Below are 24,665 nucleotides of genomic sequence, written 5' to 3'. Positions count from 1 at the left end.
CACTTGAATAGGAGATGGAAATTTTGACTACCTTAGCTGGTGGCTTGCCTCTTTAGCTGTAATTAATCAACTTACAAGCACGTACGTCATACAATACTTCAAGCAAAGAGATGGTCATACCTCAGCATCCCTTATTTGCTGGAACTGTTCTGGGGAAGGAAAATCAGGGCTTCCTAGTTTTTTCCACTTCACATAGGGATTGGTTTTGTTGTTGTCCAGGTAATACATCACATACATTGGCTCTTCAGAACACAAATAAAAGACAGTAAACACTTCAATTGGATTTAAATATCAACATGAATTAATTTAACATAAGGTGTTGAAGTCTACTTTCTCAAAAGTGATTTCAGCACTTTGGAGTTGCTTCCACTGCAAAGTTGTAAAAATAGGGCTAGCATTCTTATGAGGCTCTGTAATGTATATCTGCCAAATTCTATACCCAGAATTGAAACCCACGTCTTTTTTTTTGCAGAAGTCCTACATGCATTTGTTGGACAACTGCATCATTTGTGTAATCACGTAGTCATGTTGAGTGCTCCTAGTAAGATAATTTGTTACCTGAAATCACCCAGCTAATGAACTAAGATGAAGAGCTTTCTGAAAAGCTAGCTTTTTTCCTGCCTTTATTAAAGGCAGGAGCAAAACGTAAAGAACTTTTCCTAGAAGAGCACGGTTGTATCTCAGAATATGTGGGAGTGCCCAAAAGACAAGTAAGAGAACTAGCAGATGAAACTCACTCTCACCAGGAAAAGCAACTAAGCAGAAATGTTTCAGAACATGTTCTGTCCTCACAATCAATTCTGAGAATTGCCTACATGATATGTATTTACCTCTAAGTTTGGGGAAGTGGGTGGCGTTCACTGTGATGGTGCTGACATTGGATGAAGTCCTGTTATCGTCACTTGAATATATCAGCAGAGTAGCTTGCCAACTGTCTGAGGGCTGAAGCTCACTTGGAGTGTGCACAGATGCCAGGACACCAAAGATGCTGTTTTCAGTGCTTTCACCTTCACTGCTGTTTACTTCCGCAAAAATCTGCTTTTCTCCTTTGAAAAATATGATAACCCTGTACTCAATCCTACTTCTGATGCTAGAAGGGTAAAAACATAGGGATCTATAGCTTGAGCTATGTTCTAGCAGTTTACGTGGTGTAGTTTCAGTATGGTTTTTACTACTGAAAAGCATGCAGACACTACAACAAGTCCTACACTTAGCAATTCAGGTAACAATATCTAAGCATGCAACCATGAATTAGGATTTCCCCTTAGTAGGCAGTATGAGTCTTACAGCTGGGAGTACTTCTTAAAGTCATTCGCAGCCTGAAATGATGGCACATAAGGGAAGTTACAAGTCCACTAAAAAGAAGTTTGGCTTGCAGAATTTATAAACAAAGCAGTAGATTAAATCAAAGAGATGACAAGCTGTCAAGAAGATCTCCTGATCTCTAAGAAAATAAGAGTTTGTTTTATTTAAAAATCACAGTTGAGTAGGAAAAATCTAGCTGAGATAGCTGAAATAATCTCTCTCATGTATGAAACATCTACGTAGATGAGGTTTCTAACATGTTTCCTAATCAGTGATTACTGTACCTAGCAATGCCAGCAAGCCCATGACAGTCAGCACTGGTTTCCGCACCATCTGGACGTGAGGTGGCTTTGTATTATTCATCTGAAAACGTGCTGTCAGAGTCCGCTGTGTGAAGTAATGTGGGTAGTAGCTCATGAAGGCATTGTCATTACTCAACAGTTTATAGTTAATGGTGTTGTTGGCTTTGGAAATTAGTAAGTTTTGATGCTGGATGATTACCTGCAAAACATTAGAGAAGATGGAAAATATCCAACAAGCACAATGATGTCTTCATTTGCTTTATTTTTAAATTTCACAGCATACTGGGAAGACATGTTACTGTCATTTAGAAAAGTGTGAAGAATTAGACTATCCACCACAGCTCATGAAGAAAAGTGTTTTTTAAGTGAAAGTTTAAACATGGGAAAATTTAAGTATTCACAGAGCTCAGATGATTAAAAGACTGAAGTGAGCACTACTGGTAGTCTGCATAAATTATTAATATATTTCTTTGGTGTCTGAACTACAAATAGTATTCCTCTGTTTGAACAGTAGATTAGTAATCTGGATTTACCATCTGAAATAAACATTTATTCCAGTTCTGGAAACACCTTGTAGCCATTACAAAGGGCTACAAAGGGAGCTGGGCCTGCAAGTTGCTCCAGAATCCAGGTTTCTCATTGAGTAGTTTTACCCATTTGGCACTAATAAATTCTCTTTCAGTATTTCACTGGTTATTTTGCCATTTTCTTGCAAAAAGTCAGAGCATCCAAGCTCTCTCCCTAACATATTTTGCCTAGAAATCAGAATCAAATGTTACTTCAGAACAAAGAAAGTCTCATTATTGTACTCCTCAAATAAGGGCTTTTAATCACACAGGTTAAAAGCTATCTACCAAAGAGTTAATTTTTTGCTGGATATGTCTTTTCTATCCCTTCATAACTCTATGTCACTGTAAACACTGCTGTTTGCTTTCATGATTTCCCAGCAATGCAGCCAGTGACTTGCTGCTCTGGAGAAGACTTAGGAGGTAGAAGCCCTTGTCCCAGACGTGCAGGTAAAAAGATGTGTCCCATTTCTGGGTGAAACACATTTTGCCATGGTTGCTATAGGAGGTAGTGACTCACAAAAGAACAAACACACAGTGAGAATCGTTGCTACGTAGGGGCAAAAGTTGAGCTTGCACCAGGTACAGAATACAAATTCTGCAAGGGCATGCTAAGCATTTTCTTCTACTTCTGCTTTTCCAAGCATGAGCAGTAATGACTAGCACTAATTAATAAGACCATATGTATGGAGTCATTATCCAAAGCCAACGAGCAGGCCTGTGCTTAGAGATTTACTTCTTAATTGTACTTGATGTCCCCTGACACTATGAACTTGTGAAGAGGCTGGAAAATAACATAACAGAAGGGAGATGGCAACAGCAGTATTACATGGAGAGAGAATGGGTAGTCTTACAGGTGAACCTAACTGAGAGACTATATACAATATCCAAAACATTCTCCAACACATGGGAGGCTAGCTGCCAGTTGTCTTCTTTAAGGGAAGATAAAGAAATTTAATACAAATTAAATAAAGCTATGGGGGACAAAGAATTAAGGGAAACACTGGCTATATCTGTATTTTCTTGTCTCTGTTACAAAGTTATCAGAATAATAAAAATTAAAAATCAACTACTTTTGCAAAATGGCCTACTTTTACAATTGCATTAATGCTTCAAGAGACTGTACTATGACAAGACTGTCAATGAACTGAGTTACCTTTACTACCATAGCTGCATATGTCACGTCAGCTCGCCACAGTTGTGGAGTAGACCATCCAACCATTGGATCTGCTTCATCGTTGTATATGGGAATGGAAGTAAAATTTGGAAATAACTTCTGTATTTGTTCAACTGCTTCCACTTCTTGTTGCAAAATGTAGAGAGAACGCCCACCTCCCTGCAACAATATTTTGTATCTACTTAGTAAAAGTGAGCAAATAGTAATAACCACAGAGATGCACCACCATGTTTTGAAAATATATTCCTAGATATACATTCTTCTTAAAAGTTTCTTTAGAACTAATTGTATTTCCTTCCATAAGCTGCACACTTACAAGAAAATCAACATCATAAATCAGAATAAAACATAACTTAGACTGAACTGCTAAAAAATAGCTTTAACTTGAAGTCTTGAACTAACCTTCTTGTGAAGAGAGATGTAGTCCAATCTTACACCAGTCTCTCCTGTGAAAAAGTTGGTTCCATTGTAGCAATGACACAGAAGACTCCAGCATATGGGTGACTTGGGAAAGGGGTGGAAAGAGTCCCCAGGTCCTCCAAATTTTAGTAGACTACTAGCTGCTCTTAATCCTTCTGAGCAAGCATCGTAATAGTTGAGAAACCCTGAAGTCCAAGCAGATGCATATAACAATGGTGATAACTGAGAATCTTGATCTAAAACTAAAGATAACTCTTTCTATTACTGCATTTATTTGGACTGACAATATAAGAAGATAAGAAAGCCTCCACTGCATTCACAAGCTTCTTCTAAAGGTCTTATGAAGTCAGGCTCCTAAAGCACTTATCTGACAATTATTTTCATCTTACTGCACTGCTACCTCTAGTAAACATATTTTATAACCAATCAATGGTCTTAAGCGTGTTCTGTTTTCTCTGTTCTGCTATCCCTGTATTTATATTGATGTTCAAGCAGGAGATAGAGTAACTACTGTAGTCAGTAACATAGCCATAGTTTAAAAGATTAGATACATTTTTCATGCACATCTCTCAAATCTACTTTATTCAACATTTCTTCTTTTTCACTGTTCCCCAATCAACACACACACCCTTCTGACATTACTATACTAGTAAGTGCTCAAAAATATGCTTACCTTTCACCGTCATAGACACGTTGTCGAAATCATGGTGATCTGGTTCATTCCAAGTTTCAAAATTCCATTTAGCAACATGCTCCAATCCATATCTATCTGTACAAGAGGCCTCATTTATCAGTGAGCTGCAGTGCATGTACAGACAATCCTATCAGCTAGTCATGTGCTGTATGTGAAGGTATGCACCTAGAGCTACAATAGGGTGTAAACAATCTCTTTTTAATAGTCATAAAAATGCAGTTTGAGTAATTTCAAAACGATCCTTCATCTTGGGTATAGCAATAGTGGAAAGATGAAAAGACCACCAGCACAAAACTGCAGAGTGAGGTGATGTGAGTAATAGCGTTGTTGTCAAGGCATGTAGACTGCATAAGCCCTAGGCTAAAGCTTCTGCCTTGTCAGAAATTACTGAAGCTACCGAGTGGGATGTATTCAGGCTATTGATGTCCCAGTGCAAGCAATATAAGTTAAAATTCAGTCCTCATGGGCAGGTCAAATGGGCTACCCAGACCACATACTGTACATTCAGGCTTTTGGTTGTGGATCAACTAAATGGGGCTATTGTCCCATTTGCCATTTTGGTATACATATTTTCCTGTTCTGTGATGAAATCTAGTGTCAAGAAACTACAAGAAGACACAGAACATTCTGAAGTAATTAAAAAGGACTACAATAGAATAAGTAATATTCCCAAAAAATGTTCCCATTTTTTGGAACTTACCTATATATCTGCTGGCCAGAAGTGTTACTAAGTTTCTCCATCTTACTACTTGCTCTTTATCTTCAAAATTTAGAAAATATCCTGATGGATTCCCCATCAATTCAAATCCTAAAACAGACATAAAATATGAGTTCCTTCCCCTTCCTCTTCCCTCTCCCCTTCCCTCTTCCCCTCCCCTTCCCTTCCCTTCCCTCTCCTTCCCTCTCCTTTCCTCTCCTTTCCTCTCCTTTCCTCACCCTTCCCTTCCCTTCCCTTCCCTTCCCTTCCCTTCCCTTCCCTTCCCTTCCCTTCCCTTCCCTTCCCTTCCCTTCCCTTCCCTTCCCTTCCCTTCCCTTCCCTTCCCTTCCCTTCCCTTCCCTTCCCTTCCCTTCTTTTCCTTTTAACCCCTTCTGATTAGTGAAAGGGTTATTGTATTATCTGAAGCAAACTTATTTGAGAAGAAGCAAAGACAATGAAGAAACATCAATTAGTTGGTTTTCTTTCCTGTTTCTATATGTACCCTCTGGGAACATTTCAGATGTGAGTTTGCTGCATTTGGTTCTTGCTGATGACAACAGTAACCAATAGAAATACTTCCATCATAAATCCAGTGCAGAGGGGGAACTTTAAACAGTAGATATCTCCAGAGATACAGAGGGATGCTGTATCTTGAGAACCTGCTTCTCCAGCCCCTTTAGGTGCATTTAGTTAGTAAAAAACTTTCTCCAAGAGACGTAATTTCCCAATCAGCACATCTCAGACTATCACTATGTAAAAGCATTTGTGTCGTCTTTATTGTCCTAATAATGTTTTTCTCAGAGTGTTTATTAATGTGGATATGAGGTAAACGCAAGTAGTAAAAAAAACTCCAAATTTTTATCAAAATAAAAAGTTCCCTAAGAATAGTTCTATCTGATGATTGCATAATGTGGACAAAATAGCAGATGTACCAAGTTCTGGAGGTAGGGAGTTACTCTTACCTGGTATGAGCTTATTTTCCCACAGACGATCCATAAGGTTATCTAAGGCAGTAAAATTGTAGTAAAGTTTCTCATTCATCATTCTGGAAAAAAAAAAAATTATAATAAAACAGTTAAATGTAAATACTGTAGTACTTGGCTGCAGATAATGAGTCAGATGCCTGCTTTCTTTTGGCTTTCAAAATTTACATTTAACTAGGGTTCTTGGAACTGCACACTGGTTTCCTTCCTCTGAAGGGTGTTCAGCACAAGCAAGCCATTTTTCTTGTCCAACACATGCCCTTTTCCTACTTCAGTGGCAGTAACAAAAGCAATATAATTAGGATGCTTGTTGGGTTTTGAGCGCTTAGTGTTAGTTTCTCTAACTTTTTGCTAAAGCGGAATTTACCTAGACTGCTTTTGGCTACCCTGATTTTTCAGTTTCCTTTTGATTTCCTACTCAAAGGCCAGCTTTGTCTCATATTGCTGAGGCTATTTAATTTACAATATATATTACGGCTATACTAATGGTGCTTCTATGAGTTTAAGCCCATGTGAGAAGTAGCTCCATGCCTTTCAAAGAACAGCATATTTACATGTGCTATACCTGCAATTTTTACTTTACTGTTAGCATTTACTTCCTATTTCTTTTGCACTTCTAAGATCTCAATCTGCAATGATTTTAATTTCTAACTTGCATCTGTACTTAGAAGTGGAATTATGTTAGCCACGATTAAATGTATATGTTCAAACCCTTAGGAAAAGCCCCATGATGCTTCCCTCTGTGTTAGCAATGCTTGCAGGAGTAGGCAATTCAGGTGTGCACGATCTGGGAATGGAGCTGCATGGAATCAGTGAAATTCTTCCACCCAGGGGCTGAGAATTTCTATTTGCAATTTGTTTATGACACATTTGAAGACATATCTTAAATGTCTGAAAGGCTTTTCTTAAACAGCATCCAATGAAAGCAAATACGATGTGCTACATGGGTTGTGTACTGTTTCACATAACTTCTGAACCTCTAGCCTGATATAACTGAAATCTGACAGGATAGAATTCTTGCCAGTATGATGTGTCACCCAGGAATTAAAATTAACTTTTGTTGAAAATATTCCGTTAACATAACTTACTGCTGTTCAGCACAAGCCACAAACAGGTGTTGAAATTCTGCCCTCGATATGCACTGACTAAAGGTAACTAAAGTTTCGTAAGCACTCTTTTAGTCCAACCCTAGTCAAGTAAGACGGCTGATCAGGGTCTTGCCAGCACCATGTCAGAAATGATTTCTCCAGTCTTGCCAGAGAAACCGGATTTCACTGGTAGAGTGCAGCCTGAGCTCAGCCCCTGCTGTCTCATCTACTCTGTCCTAAGCACCTTGTCTCTGCTACGGTGGTACAAAGAGCTGCAGATAAAATGTCCTAAGATAGAAGCAGGAGAGACAATTGATTGCAGGATCTGTGACTGACTGGAGCTAGCAAGGAATGCTGGGCACAAAGGGTAAAAAGTGGGAGTAGGACAATCAACAGAAGAACTATTAAATCACTGTTGGGTTCTGTGTTGAAATTCACAATTCATTTCTTTCCCTGCCATTAACAGAGGAGAAGGACTCCAAGCCTGCTAAGTTGAGGCTTCTTCTGACCTCTCTTGCCAAGGGAAGACTTCACTGAAGAATCTGTAATATTAATCCTGAAGTTCTCAAAGAAATAAGGGGCTCAAAGAATTGCCTACTGAATAAAGAATTATGACATGAAGTAGAGAAAGTACCATCTGCATATCTGCCATCTGCAGAGCAAAACAGGCAAAAAAACCATAATCCAAGCCATATTTACCATACCAACTCCATCTGTGATACAACCAATCACATACTTTTAGTCCCAGAAGGTCACACTCTTTCCAAAGACCTGAGGCTGGCTTTCCTCTTTCAAGGTATGTTCTGCTACCATGACAGTGTTGTGTCTGCAACTACTGACAGGTTTGCTGTTCCTGCCAAAGTCAAATATTGTAGCAGAATTAAATAATTAAGCAAATGGAAGAAAAATTTATTTTAGTATTTACTTTAGTGCCCATAGAACATTTCAGATGTTACTGCTTGACTTACAGTTATTTGAAACTAGAGTGGCTTTTTGGTTTTGAAGGGTTTTTTTTTTTACACAGATATATATAAAAAAAAAAAAAAAAAAAAAAAAAGTCTGGCAGTCCCATTCCAAAGTTCAAAGACAAACATTTTGCTGCAGAATGTTGTCTTGGTCCCACAGATCCATTAACTATTTCCAGTTATACCCTGTGTTCTATTGAAATATTTGCTTACCTATACACTTACATTCAGTGAGCACAGAAATGATTAACTCTACTGTCTTATAAATACTTAATAACGCCACACAAATAATAGCAGAAGAACTAAAGTCTTTCTAACTGCAATCTAATGGCAACATAGTACTATATGAAAACACAAAGTAAACACAGCCCTCCATCTTATACATGTATCCTTAAGATCTCAACACATCTATTTTTTCTCTCCTGCCCCCACTAAGTTAAGCATTTAAAATAGAATGCCAATGCCAGGCATAACAGAGGTGACAGTAAATTATACGTTCTACTGTGTGTTGAAGTGTAGAAGCATGTTTTACTTCCTGTGGCTCATCTGCCACTTTACAAGAATCATTTCATACTTGCAAACTGATTAAGAAGTATTCTGCTATTAATAAAATGATTACTTGAGTGATACAATTGCCACTTTCATAGACTTTGTTCTTACCCTTAGTAAGATGTCACATTAATGAAGGATATTTCACGACCAAGAATTGTAAAATTTAGGTTGCATCATTACGTGTCATGAGGTGTCTGGAAGTAATGTTGGCTGCCATGACTGAGACAAGATGGTATCATTTCCAAACATTCTGCATAATAAATATTGGCTCAACTGTCAGGCTGCTACAAGACGTGATAGTAAATATATTTTTATAACACTAATGACAAGATCAAAACTGATCAACTCAGCAGTCAAAAGATTGCATTGCCTTTGATAATTAATAAACTTGCAAACTCCTACAGATCTTCAAGCTTTTTTTTTTTTTTTTTTTTTTTTTTTTTGCATTCTCCCTTTCTGATTTTTCTTAAGTCATTGTTTCCAGATGCCTCTGTCTTCATTTATTAGCAAACAGAAAGAAATCTATGTACTTATCATTTCACCTGAACACCTGTCAGGCTGAGACTGCTCTCAGTTTGTTGTTGGCTATGTCAGATGTGGAGCAGCAGTCACTGTCCCATTTGTGCCTGGCTTTCAAAAGTCACTTAGCTGGGCTTTTCATGGAGACTTGCCAGATAAAGTTTTACTCTTCTTCAGTCACAACAAATAAATGCACGTTAGCACGTTTACTGGTATTTTGGCAGCAATGTCCTTGTAAGCCTAGGCCTAGGTTTGCTATATTCCAGTGATGGTACTTCTTTTCAGTCTTCACAGTCTCACTTCCAGACCCATTTATTTGCGCTGCCTTGTGAGAACAACAGCTGTGCTGTGAACATGAACAGTGATGAGTAAAGGGAGGTGTGTGTAGGGACTACCTGCTTGTTGTCACAAAATCTTCTTTCTTTCTTTCCTGGAAAGAAGGCTTTTTGTGGGCCATCCTTTGCTGAGTCAAAGATTGTAGACCATTGTTAACAGTTTTGCTTTTCTAGAGTATGGAGGAAAATTATTTTCAGATGTGTAAGCAGCTCCTGTACAGCTTACCAATGTTCTGCCAAAGGCAAAGCATACCTATTCAATCTGGTGGTCTTCTATGGTGGAGTGACAGCATCAGTCAACAAAGGAAGACTGACTGCTACAGTCTATCTGGACTATGTAAAGTCTTTGACATGGTCCCACACAACATCTTTATCTCTAAATCGAAAAGATAAGGATTTAAGGAATTGGTTGGCTGCATGGCCACAGACGCAGGGTTGAAGTCAATGACCCTCCATCCAGGTGGAGGCTGATGATGGGTGGTGTCCCAAAATACTCTGTCTTGGTTTTGGTGCTCTTCAACATTCTTAGCAATGACCTAGAGAGTAGAATTGAGTGTACCTTCAGCAAGTTTGCAGATGGCACCAAGCTGCGTGGTGCAGGTAAGGTGACAGAAGAAAGGTTACCATCTAAAAAGAGATGGACGAGATTGAAAAGCGGGTCCACATAAACATAATGCTGTTCAATAAAGCCAAGCGCAAGGCACTGAATCTTAGTTGGAACAATCCCAGATATAAACACAGAGTAGGAACAGCCCTGTGGAGAATGACGTGGGGTCTTGGTAGACGAAGACCTGTACTTGAGCCAACAGGGTGCAGTGGCAGCCCAGAAGGCCAATGGTGTCCTGGGTTGCAACAAAAGAGGGGTGGCCAGCAGAGAGTCCCTCTCTGCTCTACCCTTGTGAGGCCCCATCTGGGTTAGTACATTCAGGCCCCCAGCACAAGGAAGATGTGGAGCTCTCCAGAGGAGGCCATAAAGATGATCAGAGAGGGCTGGAGTACCTCTCCTATTGAAGGCAGGTTGAGGGAACTGGGATTGTTCAGCTTGGAGAAGAGAAGGCTCAAGACCTCACTGTGGCCTTCCAGTAATCAAATGGAGCTTATCAGTAGTAGGGAGGCTGATGTTTTACATGGGCAAACAGCAACAGAACAAGGCAAAATGGCTTTAAAATAAAAGAGAAGAAATTAAATTAGATACTATGAGGAAATTCTTTATCCAGAGAGTAGAGAAATAATGGAGCAAGTTGGCCAAAGAAATTGTGGATGCCCATCCCTTGGGGTGTTCAAGGTCAGCTGGATGGGGCCTTGGACAGCCTGATGTTGTTGGTGGCAATCCTGCACGCAGCATGTTTAAGGTCTCTTCCAACCCAAACCATTCTGTGATTCTCTTATTCCATGAATATACTGCAAAATCTTCCTGTTGTGAATCTTATCCATTCCACTTTCATTCTATTTCCCATTCACTCACTCAATCTCTCATGGGGGAACTGATGAGCTTGCTTTAGCAAGTCAGCAATCTATTTCACAGCCAGATCTGCTTCAGTTAGCACAGATGTTGCTTCTGTCCCTTGGCCTACGGCTATAGCTTCCTTCCTGTGCTCAGCAGGTTGCATCTTTCTCTCTTCTGTCCTAAGTTGATCCTTTCCAGGGGTACAGTAGTAAAGTCTGGAAAAAAGCAGGTGCACACACAGACATTGGACCAAATATCTTATCTGTAAAGACAGCAAGAAATACACAGGCAGGGAGTCTTTCTGTCCCAGGTAATCATCTGTCAGGTACTGAATCTCTGATAACATGTGCAGGTAATTTTATCAAACATCAGTGAACAAAATTCTCTTTAAGAGGAAATACTGTGGCTGACCTCCACTGGTACATCATAGTCCTGATCAGGAAATTAAAGGCAGCATATGGGATAACCATCAGCAGAGGTCTTCTACTGAAGAGAGCTTTGTCTGGCCTAGCATTAAGATGAACAAGAAATACCTATATATTAGAGTAGTGGCTTTCTCATATGGACATTCCCCTTAACTTGCGTAGCCTCCTTTAACATTTCTGGTGGATACAGGTAACTACGCAAGTCAAAAACTTGATTTGCTTTCATCAGAGCCTGAGAACAGCAATAGCAGCAGGGCCAGACATGTCTATCGTTTGTCTATTGGTCTCTTCTAGCAGATCTGTGGTGATGGCTAACACCAGTCTCAGAGCAGCAGAGCCTGCTACGTATTCATTGGAAGCTTCTGCAGGAAAAGATTGGTGGTCTAATTGTGGATGCAGACAAAATCAGGGATAGAAAATCGGTTAGCAGAGGTGAGGTGCCAATGATCTCTTAACAGTAAACATAATTTTTCCATGGGGCATTGGCTGGCTTCAGAATTGAAAGCTGAAATCCACAAGGGAGCCACCTAAAAAAAGACTCTCATCTGTGGGAGGACTTCTATATTACCTAGAGATAACTGAAAGTGAGGTTTGAGATACTAGGCAACTTGCTATCATGTCAGCTGAGATAATGGCTATATCACATACCAGTATTAATTTGACAGAGATGTTTAGCTGTATGCTGGAACATCACTATGTGTCCTGGTAAGCTGGTTCATGCAAACATACACTCCTTTGGCCCATAGTGCAAGGATGTAGTTTTTGTCTACACTGGGCAGTCACTGTTGTTCTGGTGCCATAGCATGCATGGTAATTAAGCACCAACTCTCAAATGTAAAAACTGTTTTAGGTGACTACTGTAACAAGCATCCTTAGATACAGTATCCCAAGGAACTGCTTACTGCATTTTTAGCATCCTTGACTCCATTTTAAGAGACCATGAATCTCCAGAGCAGACGCAATGTATCTGATGAACCAAAAAAAAAGTCCACTTATCCTGAGTCTTACTTTTTGTAAGTGGAGAAACTTCTTCCAGGAAACGTTCACTGAAAAAAATGAAGGCACAAGCACTGATAAGCTCCGTCAATTTGACCTCTTATTGCCACAAAGTTATTCAGAAGGACCCATCTTTGGAAGTAGCTGTCTTCTTTAGCCAGGAAAGTAGACTGTGAAGCAACAGTAAGTCACGTAAATTGTGGGCACAGCATCTTCAAGATGAAGGTCAAGAGCTATAGAGAGGATACGTATGCAAGTTTATCTTTTCCAACTTGCTGTCCTCCTCCAAGTGCCTCTTACAACACAAAAGGATCCTGCTTATTTGTTTTTTGGCAGCTGGGAGGAATGATACGGAGCTAGCTTATAATTCAGACTGTTACAGAGAACTTGTTTGCTCCAAAACCACCAACACTATACATTAAATTCCTGTTCTGCTGATCGCTTTAAAACTTCCTGATCTCAGAAGCAGATCCTAAGACTGTACTATGGAAATGATACCTCAGAGTGAAGGGCAGAGTATATTTCATGAGCATTCACCTTTCCAGAATCACTCTCTCAGTGGTGATTGCTCCAGGTTTCTTCAATACAAACTAAAAAAACTACTAAATTGATACCTCAGCTTTAAGCAAAGATCATTAATGACTAACTATGAAATCAGCAGACTCCTGGGTTACTAATAAACAGTATTCTCCCTTCTGAACTCATTGGAAGCTGGCAGTATGGTATTCATTCACAATAGAGCTTCCTCTACCATGTTTTGTTCCACTCAATCTCATTTCCTACAATCATTATGTGTATGGAAGTCAATCCTTTTCTGTGAAATCCTTGTATCCCAAAAGTAACCACAATCACTCAACTGTTTGCAGGTTCACAAATGTTCCTCCCTACCAGTCCCTAACCAAAACACTGTCTGTACTTTTCACACAAGCAATGCAGGACAGGAAGCCTAATTTAGACAATTTTTCCAAACTCTAAGGCCAAATATTACTTCACTCATGCTAAAGAACTGGCACATTTTGTAACTTCCAGTTTTATTTGTTAGCATTAATAAAAATCTCATTTGCTTCTCAGCTATATCATTTGTGTAAACACAGACTTAAAATCTGCTTGCTTACAGCACAGCCTCTGCAGAGGCTTCTGCACAGAGGCAGAATGCCAAAGACATCATTCCGTGCTATTCTTCTTTGAGGACAGAACTGGGTCTGTACTAAGCATAATTCACTCACCCTGTACAGTGAATGAGTCAGCCCAGCAGTAAAGGAAGGGAGGATACATTGCAAACTACATAGCCAGGCAGCATCCAGCTCTTGCTGATGTCACAGCTTGTCACAGTTAATCTATCCACACAACCAACCAGCACGATACATGCACAAAATGAAGGACGGATACGAATCTCTGTGGCTTAGAAACAAACTGGCTTCATACATGCAAACACGTCTTTTTTTTATTGGAATTCACTACCTCTTCTAGAAGCCAGTCAGGAGACTGTGCATTCAGCTGAATCTTTTTTATTTTGAAATATATAAAATCAAATTTGTAATCCATTTATAGTGCATTTTAATTACCTCCTTTCTTCTTTGATATCGGCATTACTTGACCTTTACCTTGCAAAACAACTTACAAAATCTGTGATTTAGCTAAATCTCACATGCACAGAAATGTAAGCAAACAATGAATGCTTTCAAGCTGATGCTAATTGAGGCCTATGATTTCCTATTTCTTACTCAGCCTGCTTTTGTGAGCACAGTCCTTCCTTCAGCAATGTGCATGTTGGTTGTGGGGGGAAGAAAAAGAGAGAGGCAGACAAGGCATCAGCAGCTTCCTGTGCCAAGGTGAGTTAGCTTGCTAGGAAAATACTGTTAGTCTGTTGTGTCTCTAACCCCCACCTCCCTCCTTTTGGAATGAATTTAAGACATTAAAGGGAAAACAGGCTACAAAATTGTAGCAATTTAGGCAATAGCAAAAGGCATTTTGCCACCTGGCCTCTCCAGACGTGAACAGATCCCATAAGATTATCTAGGCTTGTATAATGTATTCTTGTGAGATCTTCCTGTGATCTCTTGCTGAGATCTGCTGTGTCTACATTCATTTGAAAAGGGAATTAAACTGTAATAATAACAAGAATCCAAAAAAGGGACCTCTTTTTGATTGATTCTTGGCTACAGATTTAAAGGCACTTTGAAAGACAGGTTCAGATTCTGCTGGGCTTCTCAAGCAGACCTTTCTTTCTGATTGGGTTTGATGTACAGCAATGATTTTGCTTCTGCATTAACACATCACTACCAGCTAAATGTTTACTGTAGTTTTACACTGTCCTTGCTGATGGCACTCTAAATGATATCAGGTATAAGCAAACTTTTAGAGTTGAGTAGGGACATTAAATCTGTAATAACTGCTAACAACAGCAAACAATTACAGAAAAGGAAAAACATGGAATAAATACTAAAGTTGCAAAGACACTCAGCAAGCAGTCAGCTGATGTATTGAAGTTCAGATAGCCCAGGTACTGCTGGATCTATATGCAAGATAAATGTCCTTTCAGGTATGTATTCCTATGTTAATCCTGGTTTGTGGACAGGCAAAGGTGACCATTCTGAATATATCACTTACTTGCAAAATGATAAATAAACGATACTGGGTCTACTTCCTAATTTACTGACATTGAATAACTTATGATGGTGAAAAGCCAGTGTGAATATGACTTGCTCTTAATTTTTCCTGAATGAGTTGTTTCTGAATACTTACGCACTGTTAAATGAGCACTATCACCCAATATAAAATGAGCAGCTCTTTAAACAGCAGACGTGTCACTTTCTGGCTCTTGAAATGCAAAATACAGCAATACCTCTTATAAATGAGCTGATAGAACTAATAAATTGCAGACAGATTTCAATAAGATACAAACCCATAGCTTTCTGTACACTTCTAGCGAATAACATTATTCTGAACCTGGTTTTCGCATTACAACTTAGGGCAGTGATATATGATCACTAATAGTTTTTCCACTACAAGGTCTTCTTTGCTTCATGTATAACCCTTTTTTTTTTTTCTATTTGCTCCTTAAAACTTTCACTAATATGGAAAATCTTTTCAAAATAAAGAAAATGAAAATTTAGTTCACAATGCAGTAAGAAGTGCTCTGTTTTCTTTGCGTACAGAAAAGGATTTCTGAATATTCAGTCAAGATCACATATGAATGAAATGTACAGATGAAGATGCTTCACTGTTGCTTAGGGACTATCCTTGCCATAGTAAATTTGCTTCTACAATTTAAAAGTACCACTGGTAACATTCATCCCTAACTGATGAATAAACAGGCTTCACAGTTCTGTCTGTTTATGGATGAAAATGTGAAAAGGAGATCACAGCTCCCAGTCTGGAGAACAACTTTCTCACAGGAGAAATGACATAGTTTCAGAGAAGCTGAGTGTAGAGAGAGGTTGCAATTTATTTATTTATTTATTTATTTATTTTGCTGTTGTTTTTAAAGGAACTAACAAAATCTTTGAAAGTAATTTTCAGACATAAAGATAGATTCTTGAAAATCATTACTAAGGGGCATCAATTCTGAAAACTTGTTGCAGTTTTGTTTACTAGGCAGACAAGCTCATCCATTTTACACTAAAAGCCATCTGAAGGTATGTAAATTCATCCTGGACCTAAAAGTTATCAGCCAAGCTTCCACTATAACGTATTTTCATGAAAATCCGTTTTCAGTGGATACATCTACATTAATTACCATGGACAGCTCATCACTGTGTTTAAGGACTGTGCACACGGCCTTACTGTAATTCCATTTAACATAGTTTTTGTCCTAACTAAATAAGTGTACAAAACCCTTAAAACTGGTAAAGCAGACCATACTCCTGTTTGGTCTCCTCGTAGTATTAAAACAGACTAACAGAGATGAGTAAGAAGGCAGAGATTAACAGCCTCTGTAGTTTAACATTTTCAAGCTTATCTTTTACCTGTAATTACACTCTACAGGACAAAGATACTGCTACTATTTATTTGTGTTATCTTATTTTAAATACTACTAAGGTAATACAATTGGACAGATTCAATCTATATCACAATGCAACTTCTAATCTACTCTTGTAGAAAGCTGTGCTCCTGAGAAACTGTGCTACTGTGCATTGATAAGAAATCTGTTGTGGATTTACTGCAGCTGCTTTATGCCTTTGGTAAGTGCTATGCAACTGGCTTTATGTTCCTAGTGGAAAGAATGCATATTAAAGAATGGTCTTGTTCAGCTTTATAGAGATATATGTTCGTTTGCACTGAACTTTACTGATCTCAGTGTTTCTCCTGACATTAGGGACTACAGAAAGAAAAAAAGAAAGAAAGAAAGAAAAGAAATAAAAACCTAACTGTTTTTCCACTCCCACATATGTATCATTTTCAGCTGCACTTTTTCTGCTTTTGAATGAGCAGAAATGAGAGAGAGAGCTAGAGAATGAATGTTAGGCATAGCAGGCAAGGGCTTTCAGAAGTGCTGGAACACTGCATTTGTAATTTTCTCAGGTGATGCTTGCAGGAATACTGGGAATTTGCCGGTGATTTTTATTTAACAGACTCTATGCTGTTGGAAGGATTTAGTTTCTGGTCCTTGTATTTTCTTCTGTGGACAGATCATAGACTTGGTGGCCTTCCTAAAACCGTTACAAGATCCTGGTATCCTAGTGGTTACGAGGGTTGCATATGAGCAGAAGGAGGAGAGTGGAAGCTAGCAGAAAGATGTAGAAGTGTTTTCTACAGATTGTTCTGGGCTAAACTTGCATTGTATGTCTGTCAAAGATTCAATTGTTTTTTGTCAGTAGAATTCAATTCAGTTGTTTTCCTCTAATTCTGTTCTTTTAGAGAAGTAAAAAAAAAAAATTTATCTGTGAACGTTTTGGAGGACCTTGACAAAAGGACTGTGCAGTGAATGCTCTCATCTTTCCTGTAACATCACAGTCAAATGTTTGCAGTTTTGTTTGATTTCTAGGCCTAAGTTTGAATTACATACTTTGCCCTTGAACTTTGAAAAGAACATTCTTGACATTTTATTATATTTAATATTAATCATGGTCTGAACTTTATACAGTTATTCTTGAATACTCAGAGGATCTGTAACCTATCCTTCGTTGAGATGTTTCAGGGCTTCATTTAACTGTTCTTAGCTTTGATTGTTGTTGGGACCAGTGGAGCTCACAGACAGTGCTGCAACTCCAGGCACCTTGCAAATGTTCATTTTTTCCAGCAGTACATCTGGGGGGTCCTAGCACAAGGGAGACATCGACCTGTTAGAATAGATCCAGAGAATAGCTGGAAAGATGGATCTGAATCACCTCTCCCATGAACACAGGCTGAAAGAGTCGGGATTGTTCAGCATGGAGATGAGATAGTTCGGGGAAGACCTTATAATGGCCTTCCGGTATCTACATGGCCCACAGGAAAGATGGGGAGGAACCCTACATCAGTGAGTGTAATGAAAAGACAAACAGTAATGGTTCTAAGCTATAAGTGGACAGGTTTAGATTAGACATTAGAAGGAATTATTTAATATGAGGGTGGTGAGAAACTGGAATCTATTGCCCAGAGAAGCTGTGGATGACATGTCCCTTGAAGTATTCAGGGCCTGAATCAATGGGACTTCAAGTAACCTGGTCTAGTGAGATGTGTCCCTGCCCATGGCAGAAGGACTGGAACCAGATGATCTTTAAGATTCCTTCCAACCAAAACCATTCTATCCATCTATGATTCTATGAAAACAAAGTTAGAAAGTTACAACTGACTCTAGTAGGGATCAACCAATAAATGTATGTCCTGTAGAACTCTAAAATGCCTGGGAAAGGTGCTGTCAGAAAGATATGCAGAGAGGTCTATTTCAAAAAGTTTTAAGTGGAGAGAACCCAAATAATTTGCAACATCCAATATTGCAAAAAATGATCATATTGGAAACACACTGTAAAGGAAAAGAGTAGGCAAGTTTTGTTGGTCATGAGTGGTGCTCCCCAGGATCAGTATCAGGGCCCAGCCTGTTTAATATATTCACTGATGACCTGGATGAGGGGACTGAGTGCATCCTGATTAAGTTTGAAGATTACACCAAGCTGAGCGGAAGGGTCAATTTGCCTGGGGCTAGGAAGGCTCTTCAGAAAGATCTGGGTATGGTGCATAGCTGGGCTGAAGCCAGCGGGATGAAGTTCAACAAGACCATGTTCCAGATCCTGCACTTTGGTCACAGCAATCTTATGCACTGCTACTCCCGGCTTGGGACAGAATATCTGGAAGACTGTGTGGAAGAAATGGACCTGAGGTGTTGACCAAAAGAGCCAGTGACATCCTGGCTTGTATCAGAAATAGTGTAGTCAGAAGGACAAGGAATTGATCATGCCCCTGTACTCAGCTCTGGTGAGTCTGCACTTCAAGTACTGTGTTTAGTTTTGGGTCTCTCACTTCAAGAAAGACACTAAGGCCCTGGAGCGTGTCCAGATAAAGGCAGAAAAGCTGGTGAGGAGCTGAAGTACAAGTTGTAGGAGGAGCAGCTGAGGGAACTGAGATTGTTTAGTCTGGAGAAGAAAAGGCTTAGGAGTGACCTTACAGTTCTCTACAATTGCCCGAAAGAAGGCTGTGGCAAAGAGGATATCGACCTCTTCTCCCAGGTAATAGGAGATAAGACAAGAGAGAATGGCCTCAAGTTGAGCCAGGGAAGGTTTAGATTGTATACTAGGAAAAATTTCTTCTTGGAAAGTGTGGTCAGGCACTGGAATGGGTTGCCCAGGGAGGTGGTGGAGTCACAGTCCCTAGAGATGCTCAAGAAATGTGTAGATGTGGTACTGAGGTACACAGTTTATTGGGGTTATACTGCTGGCAGGTGGATGGTTGAACTGGATGATCTTGGAAGTTTTTTCCAAACTTGGTGATTCCATGATTCTATGAAGAATATGACATTCACAACTTAAGAGGTCATTTCAGAATATAAGCCTTGGTTCTAAGAAACAATTACCAAACTGAGTGAAAGGATAGATTTGAAAGACTAGGCTTGATTTAAATTGCTTTATGTTCAGAAATAAATACCACAGGCCTGAAAAGAAACAGAAGCAATGAAGCTACTTTCTGTTCTGTGATACTTTATATTGAAGAGACACACTGCCTTACCACCTACAGTGTATGCAAAAGTCATTACATATATTAAGCATGCTATTGCTTCCCTCTTATAGGTAGAATACGTTCTAGAAAGCACCTTTGGAAAGGCAAAGGGACGTGCCACAATTGTTGCTTGTCATGACTGTCATTTGTTCAAGCAATGCTTATTAAGGCTTTCTATAGGAAAAAGATAAGAGAAAGGATTTTAAGACTTACATGAACTTCTTGAGCTTCTGGGTTAAGAGTGTGCCAACTACTAGAAGGAAGTTTGAGTTCTTGGAAACAGTCACTGGTTTTTGGAATTCATGACATTTAATAACACAGAAATGTGCTTCTTCTTCTGCTCCACTCTCATGGTGGTGTTGTGACTTCTCATTTCCTTCATTTTATTATTTCCTTTCTACTGTTAAAGAAAAACAAACAACTTCTTGCTCTGGAATAAAACGCTTTGTTGGATCCTGACCCTTCCTGACCCACAATGTTTGTGCACTGTACCCCAGAAACCACTCCCTCTGCTGGCAACGAAGGAGTAATCATATTTACCTATCCAGAAACATAACTTCTTTTAAGTTTCACATCTCAGATTCTTAATGCAAGCAACTGTACCTGTTCTCTCTTGGCTGAGAAACACACACATCTCCTCATCCTTTAGCTTGTAGCCCAACATAATTTCTGATAGAAATATTTGAAATTCAGTGGCTCAAATGGCAAGTTCCAAATGCAGTTCCTATGAGTCATGGCCCTGTGCCCAGTCTATTAACTTACACTGCCTAGTTACCACATTAATTAATGTTAGGAGATGCATGATTATTGGTTACTGGACAGCTTTGCACCATGTAAAAGCTAAGGTAAGAGAGGAACTTCATACAATCCTATCAGAGAATCATAGAATGGCTTGGGTTGGAAGGGACCTCAAGGATCATCAAGCTCCAACCATCCTGCCACAAGCAGGGTTGCCAACTGCTAGATCAAGTAATAGACAGGTTGCCCAGGAACCCATCCAACTTGGCCTTGAATACCTCCAGAGACGAGACATTCACAACCTCTCTGGGCAACCCATTCCAGCACCTACCACCCTCTAAATCTTCCCTTCACCCTTGTCCTATCACTATCTACTCATGTAAGAAGTTTCCCTCCTGTTTATAATCTCTCTTTAAATACTGGAAAGCTCTAATGAGGTCTCCCCACAGCCTTCTCTTCTCAAGACTGAACAAGCTGATTTCATTCAGCCTCTCTTTACAGGAGAAGTGCTTAAGCCTTATGACCACCCTTGTGGCCTTTCTCTGGACCCTCTCCAAAAGTCTGACATCTTTGCTGCGTAGAGAGCCCCAGACCTGGATGCTCCAGGGTGTCACAAAGGCAGACTAGAGAGGGACAATCCGCTCCTTCTCCCTGTTGGCCACTCCTCTTCTGTTGCAGCCCGGGCAACTGTTGGCCTTCTGGGCTGCAAGCACACACTGCTAGCTTATGTTAAGTTTTTCAACTGCCAAGACCCCTAAGTCCTTCTCAGCAGTGCCACTCTAAAGGAGTTCTTCTTCCAGTCTGTATGCATATCTGGGATTATCCCAATCCAAGTGCAAAAACTTGCACTTTGCTTTACTGAGCCTCATTAGGTTCACATGGGCCACCTTTCAAGTTTATCAAGGTCCCTCTGGATACCATCCCTTCCTTCTGCTGGATCAACTCATCGTGGTGTAATCAGCAAACTTGCTGAGGATGCACTCAAACCCATCATCTATGTCACTGATAAAAAGACTACTGGTCCCAAGACAGACCTCTGGCGGACACTGCCTCCACCTGGACATAGAGCCACCAGCCACAATTCTCTGGCTTGTGACCTTCCAACAAATTTCTTATCCACCAAACAGTCCACCCTCCAAATCCATATCTCTCCAATTTAGTGATAAGGGTGTAGTGGGGAAACACAGGTGGCCAGGTAGATGACATCACTTGCCTCCCCTTTGTCCACCAGTGCCATCACTCCATCACAGAAAGCCACTAGATTGGTCAGGCACAACCTTGATAAAGTGACTTGGTCATTTATACACTTTACAAACAATGAACACAGTCTTTGTCCCACTGACCTGCCTACATTTTACTGTCTCTTGTTTACACAAATACAGAAATCTTGTGATCTAAATGCAGTGACCTGGAGGAATGGAACTCTGACCTCCAGAGTCCTGTTCTCAGCAAAGAACAGAAGAATACTTACCCCAGACCATGAAATCCACAAATCTTAGACAAGACTGCAGTTCAACTCTCGAGCCACACATAAAATTAAAAGCTAATGCTGCATGATAATACATAAAGCAGAGAAAATCTCAAATAAGAAGCAGCTTCAAAGGTCAGAAACGTGCTAGCCTGAACTCAGCATAATTTTTGGATCACTGTTAGTTAATTAATAATCTCACATAGTATTTAAACTCAAAGTCAGTGAGTGCTGCACGTATATCCAAGTTTTCAGAGAAGTACAAGTGACAGCACACTACCAAGCAGAAAGCCGAAGATTCCTTAACTACCAATTCCTCTCTTGAAGACTGCCTAGTTAATAATTATCATTTATGCAAATAGATCAAAGCCAGACTGACGACTTTCATTCATTCCAACATGCAAAAACAGAGCTGAACATTTCTGTCAAAAAGTTATTCAGGTAAGAGTCTTGCCTTCCCTTTCACACCTCTAAATTCAGGTTTTGTTCATTCTGTGCCTGTTCCCCAATGCACCAAACTGTCTCTTTTCATTTATTTTGTATACTGATGCTGATTTGTAAGTTTTGCCGTTATTCTGTGCTTCATAGATATTATTCATAAGGTAGATACTGGACGAAGGTTTTTGAAACTTGTAGTTTGCAAATGGAATAGAAGTAAACTTTCTTACAAAAGGTCTAAGAGTTTAATACTGGGTATTTGGCTTGTTCCTATTTGTACTTACAAGTACTATCTGAAGCTTGGCTGGTGCAAAGAGTATTATTAGTAAAACAGCATCTTCAGAGCAGTTAGGTAAGAGAAAGAAACTGTAAGTATCGTCTGTACTGGTAGTAAACCTAAGATATCAAAGAAGATAACGGGGAAAAAAATATGAGTACGAGCTATCTATTTATTTTTCTCTACAACAGCTTAAAATGGCTTAAAAGCCATGGAGAAGGCATCCAGCAAAAGCATAGGGCAGAAAACAGTTTTCTATTCAGCGCTGCAACTGAAGACTAAGGTCTTGGGAGAGCTGTATTGGAAGACTTTTTTCAAAAGCAGACTTTCACTTTGGATCAGCTACCTTTCCAAAAGAAAGAAGTATGATTTTGAGGAATGCTCTTTAGCCCCCACAGAAAATTTGGTAGTCATGTCCTAGGACTCTCCAGAAGAACGAGACAATTTTTCCTGTATTTTGATCATCACGTTCTGGAAACCCTGAACAAAAATAGTTCCTGGAGAACCACTCTAACTACCTTTTTATTTATTTCCAAGGTCTGATCATTCCCATGGGTGATCTTAAAAAATAGCTGCTGTTTGACTGTGTGATTTCTCTTGTGGCCTGCATCGTGGCAGTCCTCTTTCTCACTAAGACACTGTACTAAGAGTCAATCCTTCGGGAAAATTGAATCAAATATTTTGTGAATGCATACGTTTGAAAAAGATCTTAAATTGCGTTGAAAATACTAGATTAGATTTAGAGCCAGAAGAAAAAACTGTGATTTTGAGATTTTAGTTAGAAATATGGAACTGTAAATATTTTTTTTTTCCCTTTCACTTTCATATACACAGAGAATTGAAACGAAACAGAAAAATGTTTTAAAGTCACAGCAGCTTGCCCAATTAGTCAAAATAACTGTTCCCATCAAGCTTCACATGCTTTTCTTCAAAAGCACCACAGTATTCTTGGCCTAGAATGGGAAAATTTCCCAGGCCAGCTCTTAAATAAATGGTTTTGGTTGTGGCACCTTACTTAAGTTTGCTTCCAAGCACATTTAGGCCCTGGTTATCAAATGCTGAAAACATCATTGCTTATGCAAGACAGAAGGAAACATTCATTTAACTTTCCCTGTTTTGTTTCTAAAACTTATTATCTACATCAACGTTTCCACGTTATTCTGTACAATAAAAATTTAATAAATCAAAGCAGCAAATGCTGACACTGTACTGTATTATAAGAGTTCAGACAATTTTATTTCAGTCTAGCTCAAGTCCTTACCACATCTACTCAAATTCACCCAAGAAAACAATTTCTGGCTCAGGCTTTTTTATCTCCATAAATCAGGATACACAGGAGCAAAGCTTCTGGGTATTTTCCTTTGGAAAAGGCTGGTTTGCATGCATAACACTCCTTTCCACATTGAATCAATGCACAGTAGGTGAAGCTATTGGGATTTTTTTCAAAACTATGCTAATGCTCAGAAACAGAACTGTAATGTAGTCACAGCCACTGGAGTTCAAGAGAGGCTTCTTACAAGCAGAAAAGGCTGATGATATGAAATACAAATAATATGAACAGCTTAGCTCAACACCAACACATTTTAAATCAAACACTTAGATGAAATGAGGTGTCTTTTTTTTCCTGTGATTTACGCAACAAAACTACAATGAAATTTCAGACTATAAATGCAAAACTTACTCCATCCATACTACCTGTTAGCTGATCTTTCACTGAACACTGAAAAAAATGCAAGCATCAACACTTATCTTGAATCATACACAGGGTTTCATCCCATCTTATATCTAACAGTGACTGACAGTCACTGTTACAGCAAAAAGAGTAATGCTAGTGCAGAATTGTGATTTCTGCCCAATATACAGCTTTTCTAAGATCACTTTAGCATAGAGAAACAGGCTTATCTTGCTTTCCCCTCCTGTGCTTTTTAGACACAGGTTCTTTTTTTTTTTTGGTTTGTGGAAGAAGATCATGACGGAGAAAGAAAAGGATGCATCAGGACACTTTTATTTATTTTATTTTATTTTTTTCAGCTTGTGCTGTTCCATAGAAAACAAAACAACTCAGGGAGAATGGTTACATGTGTCCCACCAGGGATTGCCTGTCAGGGAATCTGTCACGATAAATCCCACTGAACGTGT

At 39.4% G+C, this 24,665-nt stretch overlaps 2 protein-coding genes across 6 annotated transcripts in view; one reads left to right on the top strand and one right to left on the bottom strand.

The window, feature by feature from the left end:
- The window catches only part of IDUA (alpha-L-iduronidase), a 71,373-nt gene that overhangs the window by 29,516 nt on the left and 17,192 nt on the right, over positions 1-24,665 (bottom strand). For both annotated transcript variants that reach the window (XR_014880660.1, XM_085214238.1), the window contains exons 3-10: positions 6,124-6,206; positions 5,165-5,272; positions 4,444-4,539; positions 3,753-3,955; positions 3,330-3,509; positions 1,590-1,806; positions 831-1,046; positions 121-242 (exon numbers count right to left, since the gene is read on the bottom strand). Coding sequence is in view for 1 of the 2 variants with exons in the window: in XM_085214238.1 (XP_085070364.1) it covers positions 121-242; positions 831-1,046; positions 1,590-1,806; positions 3,330-3,509; positions 3,753-3,955; positions 4,444-4,539; positions 5,165-5,272; positions 6,124-6,206 (1,225 nt within the window). In the remaining variant the exon portion in view is untranslated. The remainder of the gene's footprint in view (positions 1-120; positions 243-830; positions 1,047-1,589; positions 1,807-3,329; positions 3,510-3,752; positions 3,956-4,443; positions 4,540-5,164; positions 5,273-6,123; positions 6,207-24,665) is intronic.
- SLC26A1 (solute carrier family 26 member 1) overlaps positions 1-24,665 on the top strand; it is a 39,147-nt gene that overhangs the window by 4,364 nt on the left and 10,118 nt on the right. Inside the window, exons 3-5 of one of the 4 annotated variants that reach the window (XM_085214237.1) lie at positions 14,200-14,303; positions 16,573-16,655; positions 22,174-22,252. The exons of 1 other annotated variant lie outside the window; for it this stretch is intronic. Coding sequence is in view for 2 of the 3 variants with exons in the window: in XM_085214233.1 (XP_085070359.1) it covers positions 16,573-16,655 (83 nt within the window). In the remaining variant the exon portion in view is untranslated. The remainder of the gene's footprint in view (positions 1-14,199; positions 14,304-16,572; positions 16,656-22,173; positions 22,253-24,665) is intronic. 2 more of the 4 variants (XM_085214234.1, XM_085214233.1) reach the window with 2 other exon arrangements.

The sequence above is a fragment of the Meleagris gallopavo genome, chromosome Z (genome assembly GCF_905368555.1).
Source record: "Meleagris gallopavo chromosome Z, MGAL_WU_HG_1.1, whole genome shotgun sequence".
Taxonomy (NCBI): Eukaryota; Metazoa; Chordata; class Aves; order Galliformes; family Phasianidae; genus Meleagris; species Meleagris gallopavo.
Note: the sequence above shows the minus strand (reverse complement) of the source record. Positions and strands in the feature narration are given on the sequence as shown.